Source organism: Verticillium alfalfae, genomic scaffold (genome assembly GCF_000150825.1).
Source record: "Verticillium alfalfae VaMs.102 supercont1.1 genomic scaffold, whole genome shotgun sequence".
Lineage (NCBI taxonomy): Eukaryota > Fungi > Ascomycota > Sordariomycetes > Glomerellales > Plectosphaerellaceae > Verticillium > Verticillium alfalfae.
In genome coordinates, this window is record NW_003315038.1 from 4,613,652 (window position 1) to 4,625,393 (window position 11,742).

The window sequence follows — 11,742 nt, forward strand, 5'->3', positions numbered from 1 at the left end:
AATTCCTGGGCTCCCCCGGTGGTCGCCATGGCTGTGATGTGTATTGAAGTTCTCCGAGGCGATATGAATAGTCTCCTGCGACGGGGTGAAAGTGTCGTGCCGAGTGTGATTCTCGTCAATTGTTGAAATAGTAGCTTGGCTCTTCTATTCATCCAGACAAACAGGCCGAATGTGCAGGACGGTTCTCATATACCTGATGAGGGGTTCAAGAAGAGAAGGTACAGCGGGGAATGAGTCACGGGAGTCGAGTGCTGAGGCTTTGCAAGACGGTCCTGGGATGAACCGTTTCGAGTTTTCCGATGAGATTATCCTTACTCTTGGAGGGTGATGTTCTTGCCCAGCAAACCAGTCACGCCGGAAACCGCGTCCTGAGACTGTTGGTTGCCTTGGGAGCCTTGGGGATACGGCCTCAGTCCCGTTGGTGTCTCCTGCCCTGTAGTTCCAGGGGTTGAGGCCTACGAGCACAGACCTCAGCCCGCCGCCGAACAGCGCATGCGGCAGGCGGTGAGGGTGATGTCAGCGTGTTTTGCGGGGATATGCGTCACACCGAGCTTGAGGACCCCTCCATGGCAGAAAAATTCCCCTCCAAGGCGATGCCGTCGGAAAGGTCATCAGCTCGGAGAGTGCGCCACGATTGATACTAAAGAGTCTACCATTTCACGACTTTTCCAACGCATCAATTGAGGCCAAAAAAAATTCTCAACTCCGAAGGCGTTAGACTACAAGCCCGACATGGCGCAGAACCCCTACCTGCTCGCTGCCGACAACAGCCCGGCGCTGCTACCCCTCCTCCGCGAAAACCCCAGTCTTGCTTCGGGGCAAGACGAGCACGGTTACTCCCTCGTCCACGCCGCGGCAAGCTACAACCACCTCGATCTCCTGCGTACCCTCATCCAGGAGTTCAATGTGGACGTAAACTTGAAAGACGAGGACGGCGAGACTGCGTTGTTCGTCGTCGAGACGGTCGATGCTGCCAAGTGTCTTGTCGAGGAGCTTGGTGCCGATATTCACATTCGAGGCGACGATGGCGTGACACCGAGAGAAAAGATTGAGGCCGAGGCCGACTATCCTGAAGTGGCAGAGTACCTCGCTGGAGCAGAGACGGAAAGGCCGGCATCATCTTCGGCGGCGGCTGCGACGAACGGCTCGAGCGAAACGGCAGAGATGCCCCCTGTACCAGAGGGACTCGCCGTGTCTGTGGGCAGCATGGATCAGACTGCAGACGTGCCAGAAGAGGTGGATCCCGAGTTCAAGCGCCGCATCGAGGAGCTCGCGGGACGAGAGGATTTCCACACGCCAGAGGGCCAGGCAGAGCTGAGGCGACTGGTGGAGGAAGCGGTGCTCGGCGAGGGCCTCGCCGATGAGAGGAGCGTTCGCCAACGACAGGATTAGTGCTCTCAAGCCTCTTGACCTTGGATCTCCCACATAAGATAGTGTCCCGCGGCATCGGGTGGTCGAAGAAAGGAGATTTCGGCGCTCTCATTGACGATGCCCTTGGAAAAGGACGTGGCGCTGAAGGAGATCCAAGCCCGCGAGGGCACCGTCGCGAGAACGTCGATGAGAAGCTGACGTACCCAGTCGGCTGTCAGGAGACCCTTCCAGGTAATCTTGCATACCCTGGCTCTCGACACCGTTTCCGAATCGTTGGGGACCTGGTATCGCGACAGGTACGAGTTGATGTCATCGCCTACAGCAACACGAGGGCTCTCGAGGCGCACCAGTGAAAGCCACTCGTACGTCTCGCTGGCAAACTCTTCGAGACCATGCCGATCGCCTTGGGCAAGAACCTCAAAAGGAACGTTCAGTGCCGGCGCTACAACGTCAGCGCCATTCACGAGGCCCGGACGCGAGGTGAATTTGATCGGCGCGAGCTGCTCCATGGGGTCGGGCGAGGGTGCTACGGAATATTAGCGGGCTGACGTTCAGTCTTTGGACGAGACGCACTGGAGCCAAGGTTGGCAAATAGCCAGGTAACTGGCTGCTTCAAAACGTTTCTGCAGGCATATAGCAAGCGATCGAACCCTTTCTTGCCGTGAAACATCGACTCATCGCGTAATTGGTAGCTCACAACTGACTTTTTGTCAATATATCGGAACATAGAACTCTGGCGCCGGTGACTTACTCCATCTCGGTTTCAAGCCCCTCTTGCCCTTGACGCCGTACGGCTTCCCTACGAGGCCAGCTCGTTCGTAGGTTTCCTTGTCCATGTACATGGTGAGGAGGCCTGCACGGTTAGCTTGGAGTAGATCAGGGCATGTAGTCACTTACCTTCACGCAATGAAAACATGTTGTCGTCCGTGGTCCGTCCCTCGGACAGCATGAGAACATTTCCTGTTTCTGGTAAGCCTGTGACATGTTTCGACTTCCTAACCCATAGTTACCCTTCTTCATGTATTCGAGAAAGAAGGCGCCATCGAGGATCTGCCCAAGAGTCATGGTGACGCGTTGGTAGACGGGGGCATCGTGTTGCTCAACCAACTTTCGTTTGACAAGCTCGTAGCACGCCTCTGGCACAACAAGATCGACCTTGACGGGTCAGACTTTGTCCAAATCATGATGGGTGGACACCCACCTGGTGATTGAAGCCCTGGGCCATGATGGAGTTCCATGGCTTCCCCTTCGTCGGCAGCTGCTTAGGCTCAACATGGGCCATTGTACCGTACGTGACGGAACATCGCGGCGACTGGTAGAGACTCGGCTCTGCAAAGGACAGCATTTTTGCAACGCCGCCAGTGACCGTCTTTCTCTGAATGTCTGGGTGGTCCCCAGTGGTGGTTGAGTTAGACGACCAGTGCGGTAGAGGGGAGGTTCCACAGTGAAGATTTTACCCCGCTGATTGGTCGCGCAAATGTCTGCCACAGAACTGAATCAGCAGAAGGGTCATGGTCTGCTCACGAACTCACTCAAGATCTAGTCTTTTCTTCACTTTCAAGTAAATCCACCAGAAACTGCACATCATTGAGTAGTCGAGGCTCGCGAGAGCTGTTTACGAAACCTTCGGGTCGAGACCACGCGTGGACGATCGCTGATTTTGGACGGGCGCATAGCTGCGAAATATTCACTGAATTCTCAACAGACCCCTCACGTTGCTCTCAAAATGGATTATCTTGTCCGCTTCAGCCAGTTCCACGAGTCGTTCCGGCTGGCCGAGCTCAAGGCTCTGGCTGTTGTCGAAGGCATCGATCTCAAAATTCTGGAATACTCCGATGATGTGCGCCCGATTTCCCCCCCTCTGCTAGCCTACACATATCTCGAAGAAACAGTGTATACTGACTAACACCAGCACCCCTTTTGCATCATCAATGTCCCCTCGGCAGACGCAGCCCGCGCCCTCATCCGCCGCGCCATCCTCATACAGTCCATCCACGAGCTCTGGGGCTATGCCCCGTCGGGCCTCTACGAGGACATCCACGCCGACGTGCGCGCCCGTACCGAGCCCCTCTGGTCCTCCTACGCAACCTGCTCCTTCAAATTCATCATCGACGCCTTCCAGCATACGCGCACGATGGATGAGCGCGTCCAGCTCATCAACTCATTCTCCTACCTCGCTTTTCAGGGCCGCATCGACATGCGCGACCCGGACGAGACGTTCACCATTTTCGAGGATTGGCCGTTTCGTCCCGCCGGCGTCCGCCCGGAGCCGAACCCACGGCGTCTCTTCCTCGGCCGCTGGCTCGGCGGCGGCTCACGCGAGCTGTGCCGCACCTACGACCTCAAGAAGCGCGGCTACATCAGCACGACGTCCATGGACTCGGAGCTCGCCCTCGTGACGGCCAACATGGCGCTCGCCGCCCCTGGCAAGATCTTCTACGACCCCTTTGTCGGCACGGGGAGCTTCCCCGTCGCGGCGGCCCACTTTGGCGCGCTCGCCTTCGGCAGCGACATTGACGGGCGGAGTTTCAGGGGCCAGGGCGGGCAGAGGAGCCTCAAGGGCAATTTCGCGCAGTACGGGCTCGACAAGCTTGTCGGCGAGTTCTTCACGGCAGACCTGACGAATACGCCGCTCGTCAGGCGGCGGTGGATGGACGGCATCGTGTGTGACCCGCCCTATGGCGTGCGGGAGGGCCTCAAGGTACTTGGGTGTCGGGACCCGGAGAAGACGCCGAACGTCATTGTTGCGGGTGAAAAGTACTGGAAGTGAGTTGGCCCCCCCCCCTTTTTTTTTCTCTTTGGCGATTTCTTTTGTGCAATCGTTTGCTGATCGTCACAAGCTCACCCAGCTACATTGCGCCGAAAAAGCCGTACAGCTTTCTAGCCATGTTGGACGACATTCTCGAGTTTGCCACCCAAATGCTCGTGGACGAGGGCCGCCTGTCGTTCTGGATGCCCACGGCCAACGACGAGGACCAGGAGCTCAGCGTACCGACGCACCCATGTCTCGAGATTGTGTCTGTCTGCGTCCAGCCGTTCAACCGATGTATGTTCGGTGACTCTATCTCCACCCCTGTTTAGTCCCGCTTACTGACACCCGCAGGGTCTCGACGCCTCATCACATATCGGCGCATGCCGGACAGCCAGGTCGACCAGGAAAAGCTGGCAGTGCACAAACGTGCGAAACATGAGGGCGTGACGGCAGATGAACTGAACCCGTTCCGAGAGAGGTACTTCAAAGGGTTCAAAAAGGAAGAGGCATGAAGAAAAAAGATATACAGCAACTATACCCCGTCGTATGGCCGCAGCCTCGAAATGGACCGGCTCATCATCGTCTCGTTCCGTTTCCGCTGATATCATCCAAATCATGCTCATCTGCCGTCTGCCCCGAAGCTACCGTGCCCTTGATTAAGACCGGTGCGCCCCGCCGCTACCTGAACTCCATCGCGCCGAAGCATCCCTTGTCTTCGACATGCTTGAGCTCTAGCTGCTGGAACCTGGGATTTCTGTCAGCATTTTTTTCGTCACGCAGCGCTGCGATGCTTACTTCTCGCTCTTCGAGTGAAAGTATATCCCGCTCACTTCACCCTTGACCTGGTTGAAGCAGATGTAGTAGAAGCCTTCAAAGCTGGCGCCACTGATGGTGCGCACTCGGTGATCGGGGACCAGGAAATGTTCTTTCCACCGCATAAAAATGTTCTCACACTGCGCCACATCACGGACGCTCACCGGTCCTTTTCGTGCCTGTTTCTGAAAGGGTCGGAACGCCGCAACTTGCCCCAGTGGTTGAGGTCGATCTTGTTGGTGGCACCCCAGGTATCGTGGTTTGTGAAGAAGTTGTATTTGGTGCCGATGATCTCGCCTTCAAAATATGTCGTCAGAGTCGGATGGTCTTCAGTGAGGCCTGTGGTTCTTGCGTCAGTAGTGATCAACTCGGACTCGGCAAACGCGCTGACCTTGGATCCGGAGATAGCCACAAAGAAAAGACTCCTTCAGGTCGACGTGCTTGATTTCCACTTGCACATCGTAGACTTGTCTCTCCGACTGTTGCGTGCCGTGAAATTTGCTTCCCGGTCGCAAAAAGGACGATGGAGAGGTGGGGATTGTCTACATCGTCAGTCAGCTGTTAGCCGTGCGTCAAGAAGAATATCACGAACCCTCAAGCTGGGGTAATCTGGTCCCCTGGAGGGCGCCATTAACTCCTCCTCATCACCCATCATCACGTGCACGACATCGCTTCCCTTGCCAGGGCCCGCGTCTTGTACATGGGACGCAGGGTGGGATGATCGTCCCGTCCCGCTGGCACCGCTTTCTCCGTCGTGTAGACGCAGCCCCTCCACGGTCGTCTGGTGTTCGTCTTCGTCAACCTCCATCTGCTTGAAGACATCAAAGTCGGTCCCTGGGCCTGGTGTCGTCCGAGATGTGACTGTCGACTCGGGTGCTGGCGACATGGTGGTTGCCCTCGAGGATATCGCCGATGTGGGTTCGTCTTCAATCATGCTCTCCGTAATGTGGCTCGTCTGCGAGGAGACCTCAACGACAGGGACGACAGGGGTTTCCTCGGAGCCCCCGCCTGCGGCGTGCAGGCTTCCCTCGCCGGTTTCGACTGGTATTTGCGAACTACGTGACGATGATCGCGTGCCTGTGTCCTCTGGGCAGGTGTGGTACGAACGCGGCGAGTGAGGGCCAGGTGGAGGGTTTGGGGAGGGAGTAGGCATGGTAGGGAGGTTGTGTGTTGGAGAAGCGATCCTCGGCGAAACGGATCGCTGTGGTTGCGGTGAAGGATGTGGTTTCGCGAGTGTTGTTGGCGCAAGTCGTCGAGGGATAAATCGGCAGGACTCGTATATGTGTGTTTGGTTCAAGACTCAAGAATCGCAGAGTGACTCAATGTCGATTTACAGAATGGAGAGTCGTCGTTCGTATGGGTGGTTGTCCAGTCTCTTACAGAATGGCCGAGAGAGTGAGAGAGAGGATCACAGCTTGCCAAGCAAGATGTGGCGGTCGGGGATACGCAACTGCATTGGCTGCGCAGTTGGAGCAGGATGGACCGTTCAGGTGGTTGAGGGCGACATGGAGGAAGATCTGGCCAAGGGTCATGCAGTCGATCGATGGCCTGGCGAGAGCTGAAGGAAGAGAGACCAGACGTCGAGATGACCCGTCTGGAAGTGTCTGTGTATGCTGCCCTCTGCGAGGTGAATTCGGCAAGACACGGGTAATGTAAATTGGGCGAGTCGCAACGCGATCTGAGTGCAAGGTAGGACAGATGCAGGGTAAGACAGAGCAGAGTTGGGTTCAGCCCAGCAGATGGGGTGCGATCGAATTGGAACGGGCTCAGTTGGACATGGGCACGCTGGATGGGACAGCCTGGGGGAGGGAGTGAGTGCCTCGCTTTCCCTGGTCGGTAACGTGCTTGAACTGGCGGCGACAAGCCGATGACGCCCCCTACGGGGCACTACGGGGGGCGGCCTTCTGGTCTGGTTGGGCTAAGGCCTGGAGAAACTCCCTGAGAAGCTGAAGCTGATTGGACCCCCACGTCGCCATTCTGCGTGTTCTGGCCCGGCGGCCCACTACCCACCACACCTTACCTCACTTTGTCGCTTTGCCGGCGGGCGGCCGGGTTGGGCGCAGGGTCCTGGGCTGCTGTGCTTCTTTCCATGGCAATCCCGGGGTGTCGTTCAAGGTGGACTGGCTTGCGTGCAGCATGTGGGACCGCGTCTTGACGGGACATGACGATAAGTAAAAGCTTCAGGAAATGCGACTGGAGATGCTCAGGTGCAAAAACACCCGTCTAGTGGGCTTTGGTCGTGGCGAGGTCTCACAACATATGACGCCTGCCCCCGTGTGACAACGGCGCACTGGGGAAGGAGAGCCACAGCGCCCAGGAACCACGAGGCCTGCCGTTTCTAGCCATGACAAGAGTTTCACAGCAACGCAAACATCAAGCCACTGCCACAACAGGGCCCTACCAAGGTTTTGTCCGCCATGACGCACGCATGCACTGCTCTCACAACTTGGCATCGCGATCATCAACATCAACTGTGCTGTAGCTCCCGTGCCTCCATCAAATGTAAAAGTTTCGTTCATTCATACTGCGTCTCCCCCTGTCTTGATAGAGAGCCACGCAAGATATCTCGTCAGAGGTGTCTTTGGAGTGCCTGCAGGTCGGCTGCTCACCGCTCACTGCTCCTGATGCCTAATACTCGGATCCAGCTCTTCGTCTGGGGTATCATTTTTGTTTCCGCGTCGCCGTTCTTTTGTCCGTCACACTGCACCCCGTCTAGATCGGCTTGATCTTGAAGTGAAGGGCGATTAGGCTGAATACCAACGCCTTGAGGTCCTGCACCAGATAGTAGAAGACACGCAGGCCTTCCGGGTCCGCTGACTCGGTCACGTCCACGAGGGAGCCAATCTTGGCCGTCTGTACAAGCCTGTCAGTCCAGTCGCCAGTCGCATTCGAACCAACGGGCCATACCTCGAAGGAAATGTGATCGTTGCCGAGACGAATCTCGAGCTCCTGGCGCCCGTCCTTGTTCTTCTGCGGCCACTTCGAGTCGTCTTCCCTGTGGGGGGGTCAGCCATAGCTCGCTTTGACCGATTCGGTTTATCTCCTGAGTCCATCGCAACATACTTCATGATCTCGCTCGACTTGATGATGCGCCGGATCTCTTCAATAACCAGCGAGCTGACACACACTGTACACCATACATCAGTCTCCCTGCCTAGGTTTCGTAGAAGTTGTTGTCGTACTCTCTTTGCGGATCAAGCTGTCGTTTCGGTAGTTCGAGTTGTTGGCGTACCGCGCGATCGCACTGCGGCCGTCGCCAACTACGCGAAAGTCGAACTCTGCGGGTGCACCGGGTCAGCTTTGTCTCCAGCCAAAAAGCATCGACGTGGGCGAACCGAGAAACTCATGGCCAAAGCGTCCAGAGTGGCCGGAGCTATGCATTGTTAGTTTGACAGCCATCAGACTCCGGAGACTGTCGTACTAGTATCTCATGTAAAAGGTATCGCTCGTGTCCGCCATTGTGTCGCTCGGCAATGGCCTTGTTTGTCGGTCGTCGAGGGTGGAATCTGCAAGGCTGGCGTGGGGGAGCTCGAGTGAACAAGGCTCGCCTTGACCCAGCACAACTGGAGAGTGGGTTGCTGTGGTGTGGCGGGGCCAACAGGACCCCACCATGGACGCGCACCAGGCACGCCCTTTAATCCGCTCCGAATCCAGGGGTGGGTGGCTCGACTTTACAGAAGGCAGATCACGTGCATTCAATTCGCTTAGTGACAGGTGTTCGGCGAGACCAGGAGGTAGGCCAGATGTCCACGAAGCTCCGACAGCCCAACTGGTGAAAGTCGCATTCGCTCCAAACCCGCCTCTATCAATATCAGTCTCCAAAGGGAGCTTCTTGGAAGTGCGCATTCGCGACGGATGGTCATATTCAAAGCCCACAGCCATCAGAGCTCGGCCGGCGGAAAGCTCCCCTAACAATTTCGAACTACATTGGACACACCACCCCCCCGGCTCCCCACCGCCCAGCTGGCCGCATCCCACTTGGACCAGGTATCGCCTGAACCTCCCCCTTTGAACACGTCCACCGAAGAAACACACAACCCCCTCCTCTCCCCGCCACCCACTGCGCGCCGGCATCTGCCCGCAACCCACCGCACATCATGGCTTCATTTCTCGATCATGCCTACAGCTTGGTCCACCAGGACAACACGGCCGACGTGCCGACCCTGGCCGATCTCAAGACGCAGCTGGAAAAGGGGACCGACGAAAGCAAGGTCGAGACGATGAAGCGCATCCTCACCATTATGCTCAACGGCGACTCGATGCCCCAGCTCCTGATGCACATTATCCGATTCGTCATGCCCTCGAAGCACAAGGCCCTGAAGAAGATGCTCTACTTTTACTACGAGATCTGCCCCAAGCTTGACTCCACTGGCAAGCTCAAGCAGGAGATGATCCTGGTTTGGTGCGTCTGACGATGTATTTCCTCAAAGCGAAACTATACTGACCATGGTGGGCTGCAGCAACGGCATCAGGAACGATCTTCAACATCCCAACGAATACATTCGCGGCAACACCCTGCGCTTCCTCTGCAAGCTCCGCGAGCCCGAGCTCATCGAGCCCCTCCTGTCCTCCGCAAGGCAATGTCTGGAGCACCGCCACGCCTACGTTCGCAAGAATGCCGTCTTTGCCGTTGCCTCCATCTTCCAGCACTCTCCTTCGCTCATCCCTGACGCGCCCGAACTCATCAGCACCTTCCTCGAGGCCGAGACCGACCCCACATGCAAGAGGAATGCGTTTGCCGCCCTGTCCTCTATCGACCACGAGAGGGCTCTCGTTTACCTCAGCCAGGTCTTTGACGGCATCCCGAACGCAGAGGAGCTCCTTCAGCTGGTGGAGCTCGAGTTTATCCGCAAGGATGCTGTGCAGAACTCCCAGAACAAGCCGCGGTATCTGCGTCTCATCTTTGACCTGCTCGAGGCCAACACGTCTACTGTCGTATACGAGGCCGCCTCGTCCCTGACCGCCCTCACGAACAACCCTGTTGCCGTCAAGGCCGCCGCCGCCAAGTTCATTGAGCTCAGCATCAAGGAGGCCGACAACAATGTGAAGCTGATCGTTCTCGATCGCGTCGATCAGCTGCGCAGGAAGAGCCCCGGCGTTCTCGACGACTCGGTCATGGAAATCCTGCGTGTGCTGTCCAGCCCCGATATCGACGTCAGGAGGAAAGCGCTCAACCTGGTTCTCGACATGGTGTCGAGCAAGAACGTCGAGGAAGTTGTCTTGTTGCTGAAGAAGGAGCTGTCCAAGACGGTCGACCAGGAGTATGAGAAGAACACGGAATACCGCCAGCTCCTGATCCACTCCATCCACCAGTGCGCCATCAAGTTCTCCGAGGTGGCGGCCAGCGTCGTTGAGCTGCTGATGGACTTTGTCGCCGACTTTAACAACGCGTCTGCAGTCGATGTCATCAACTTTGTCAAGGAGGTCGTGGAAAAGTTCCCCAAGCTTCGCAAGCCCATCGTTGCCAGGCTCGTCGCCACGCTGGGCGAGGTTCGCGCTGGCAAGGTCTACCGGGGCATCATGTGGATCATTGGTGAATACTCCCTCGACGAGGGTGACGTTCGGGATGCTTGGAAGAGGATACGCGCGAGTCTCGGCGAGATCCCCATCCTTGCCTCGGAACAACGACTGCTGGATGATAATGACGACGAGAAGAAGGAGGAGGAGCAGGTCAACGGACATTCGAAGCCCGCGGCGCCCTCTGGCTCGCGCAAGGTGTTGGCAGATGGAACCTACGCGACCGAGACTGCCCTCACAAGCCAGTCGTCGGCGGCAGCGAAGCTCGAGGCCGTCAAGGCGGCTCAGAAGCCACCGCTGAGACAGCTCATCCTCGATGGCGACTACTATCTCGCCACTGTTCTATCAGCCACCCTGACCAAGCTCGTCATGAGGCACGCACAGATCTCCAAGGATACCGCCCGCACCAACGCCCTGAGGGGCGAGGCCATGCTCATCATGATCTCCATCATTCGCGTGGGCCAGTCTCAGTTTGTCAAGGCCCCCATTGACGAGGACTCTGTCGACCGTATCATGTCCGGTGTGCGGTCACTGTCCGAGTTCACCCAGCACAAGCAGATTGAGACGGTGTATCTGGACGACACGCGAAAGGCCTTCCGCGCCATGGTGCAAGCGGAAGAGAAGAAGCGCGCGGCAAAGGAGGCCGTCGAGAAGGCCAAGACGGCCATCCAGGTCGATGATGTGGTCCAGATCCGGCAATTGTCGAAGAAGAACGCGGGCAGCGGCGTGGACGAGATTGACATTGACCTCGAGCGGGCCACGGGCGGCGAGTCGGCCGCTGAGGATGTGTCGTCCAAGCTCAGCAGGGTAGTCCAGCTCACCGGTTTCTCCGATCCCGTATACGCCGAGACGTATGTCACGGTGCATCAGTTTGATATTGTTCTCGACGTCCTGCTCGTCAACCAGACGTCGGAGACGCTGCAGAACCTGTCGGTCGAGTTTGCGACGCTGGGCGACCTCAAGGTGGTCGAGAGGCCAACGACGCAGAACCTGGGCCCGCACGGCTTCCACAACGTGCAATGCACGATCAAGGTGTCTTCAACGGACACGGGCGTCATTTTCGGCAACGTAGTCTACGACGGCGCGCACTCGACGGATACCAACGTGGTCATCCTCAACGATGTGCACGTCGACATAATGGACTACATCCAGCCGGCGTCGTGCACGGAGACGCAGTTCCGCACCATGTGGACCGAGTTTGAGTGGAGAACAAGGTCAACATCAACTCAGGCGAAGACGCTGCGCGACTTCCTCGAGCAGCTCATGGCAGCGACCAACATGAACTGGAA

At 57.3% G+C, this 11,742-nt stretch overlaps 6 protein-coding genes across 6 annotated transcripts; 3 read left to right on the plus strand and 3 right to left on the minus strand.

Annotated features, from left to right (window-relative positions):
• Positions 1 to 732: 732 nt before the first annotated feature.
• Positions 733 to 1,392, plus strand: VDBG_01415 (ankyrin repeat-containing protein; the record flags this gene model as incomplete). Its single annotated transcript, XM_003009686.1, has 1 exon — positions 733 to 1,392. One exon carries the CDS (start codon positions 733 to 735, stop codon positions 1,390 to 1,392), a length of 660 nt encoding a protein of 219 aa, XP_003009732.1.
• Positions 1,393 to 1,397: 5 nt separating this feature from the next.
• On the minus strand, positions 1,398 to 2,596 carry VDBG_01416 (conserved hypothetical protein; the record flags this gene model as incomplete). The annotated part of the gene is made up of 5 exons (XM_003009687.1): positions 1,398 to 1,897; positions 1,945 to 2,070; positions 2,123 to 2,224; positions 2,382 to 2,526; positions 2,573 to 2,596. 5 exons carry the CDS (start codon positions 2,594 to 2,596, stop codon positions 1,398 to 1,400), a joined length of 897 nt encoding a protein of 298 aa, XP_003009733.1.
• A 501-nt stretch (positions 2,597 to 3,097) lies between these two features.
• VDBG_01417 (tRNA guanosine-2'-O-methyltransferase TRM11) lies at positions 3,098 to 4,635 on the plus strand (the record flags this gene model as incomplete). Its single annotated transcript, XM_003009688.1, has 4 exons — positions 3,098 to 3,211; positions 3,284 to 4,137; positions 4,212 to 4,417; positions 4,475 to 4,635. The coding sequence occupies 4 exons, from the start codon at positions 3,098 to 3,100 to the stop codon at positions 4,633 to 4,635; spliced, it is 1,335 nt and encodes a 444-aa protein (XP_003009734.1).
• VDBG_01418 (conserved hypothetical protein) lies at positions 4,493 to 6,089 on the minus strand (the record flags this gene model as incomplete). The annotated part of the gene is made up of 4 exons (XM_003009689.1): positions 4,493 to 4,868; positions 4,919 to 5,275; positions 5,328 to 5,478; positions 5,529 to 6,089. The coding sequence occupies 3 exons, from the start codon at positions 6,087 to 6,089 to the stop codon at positions 5,097 to 5,099; spliced, it is 891 nt and encodes a 296-aa protein (XP_003009735.1).
• Positions 6,090 to 7,648: 1,559 nt separating this feature from the next.
• On the minus strand, positions 7,649 to 8,457 carry VDBG_01419 (Mago nashi protein; the record flags this gene model as incomplete). Its single annotated transcript, XM_003009690.1, has 6 exons — positions 7,649 to 7,789; positions 7,844 to 7,931; positions 8,000 to 8,063; positions 8,119 to 8,214; positions 8,272 to 8,309; positions 8,358 to 8,457. 6 exons carry the CDS (start codon positions 8,393 to 8,395, stop codon positions 7,649 to 7,651), a joined length of 465 nt encoding a protein of 154 aa, XP_003009736.1.
• Positions 8,458 to 9,033: 576 nt separating this feature from the next.
• On the plus strand, positions 9,034 to 11,735 carry VDBG_01420 (coatomer subunit beta; the record flags this gene model as incomplete). The annotated part of the gene is made up of 3 exons (XM_003009691.1): positions 9,034 to 9,338; positions 9,397 to 11,487; positions 11,606 to 11,735. The coding sequence occupies 3 exons, from the start codon at positions 9,034 to 9,036 to the stop codon at positions 11,733 to 11,735; spliced, it is 2,526 nt and encodes an 841-aa protein (XP_003009737.1).
• Between the last annotated feature and the right edge of the window lie 7 nt (positions 11,736 to 11,742).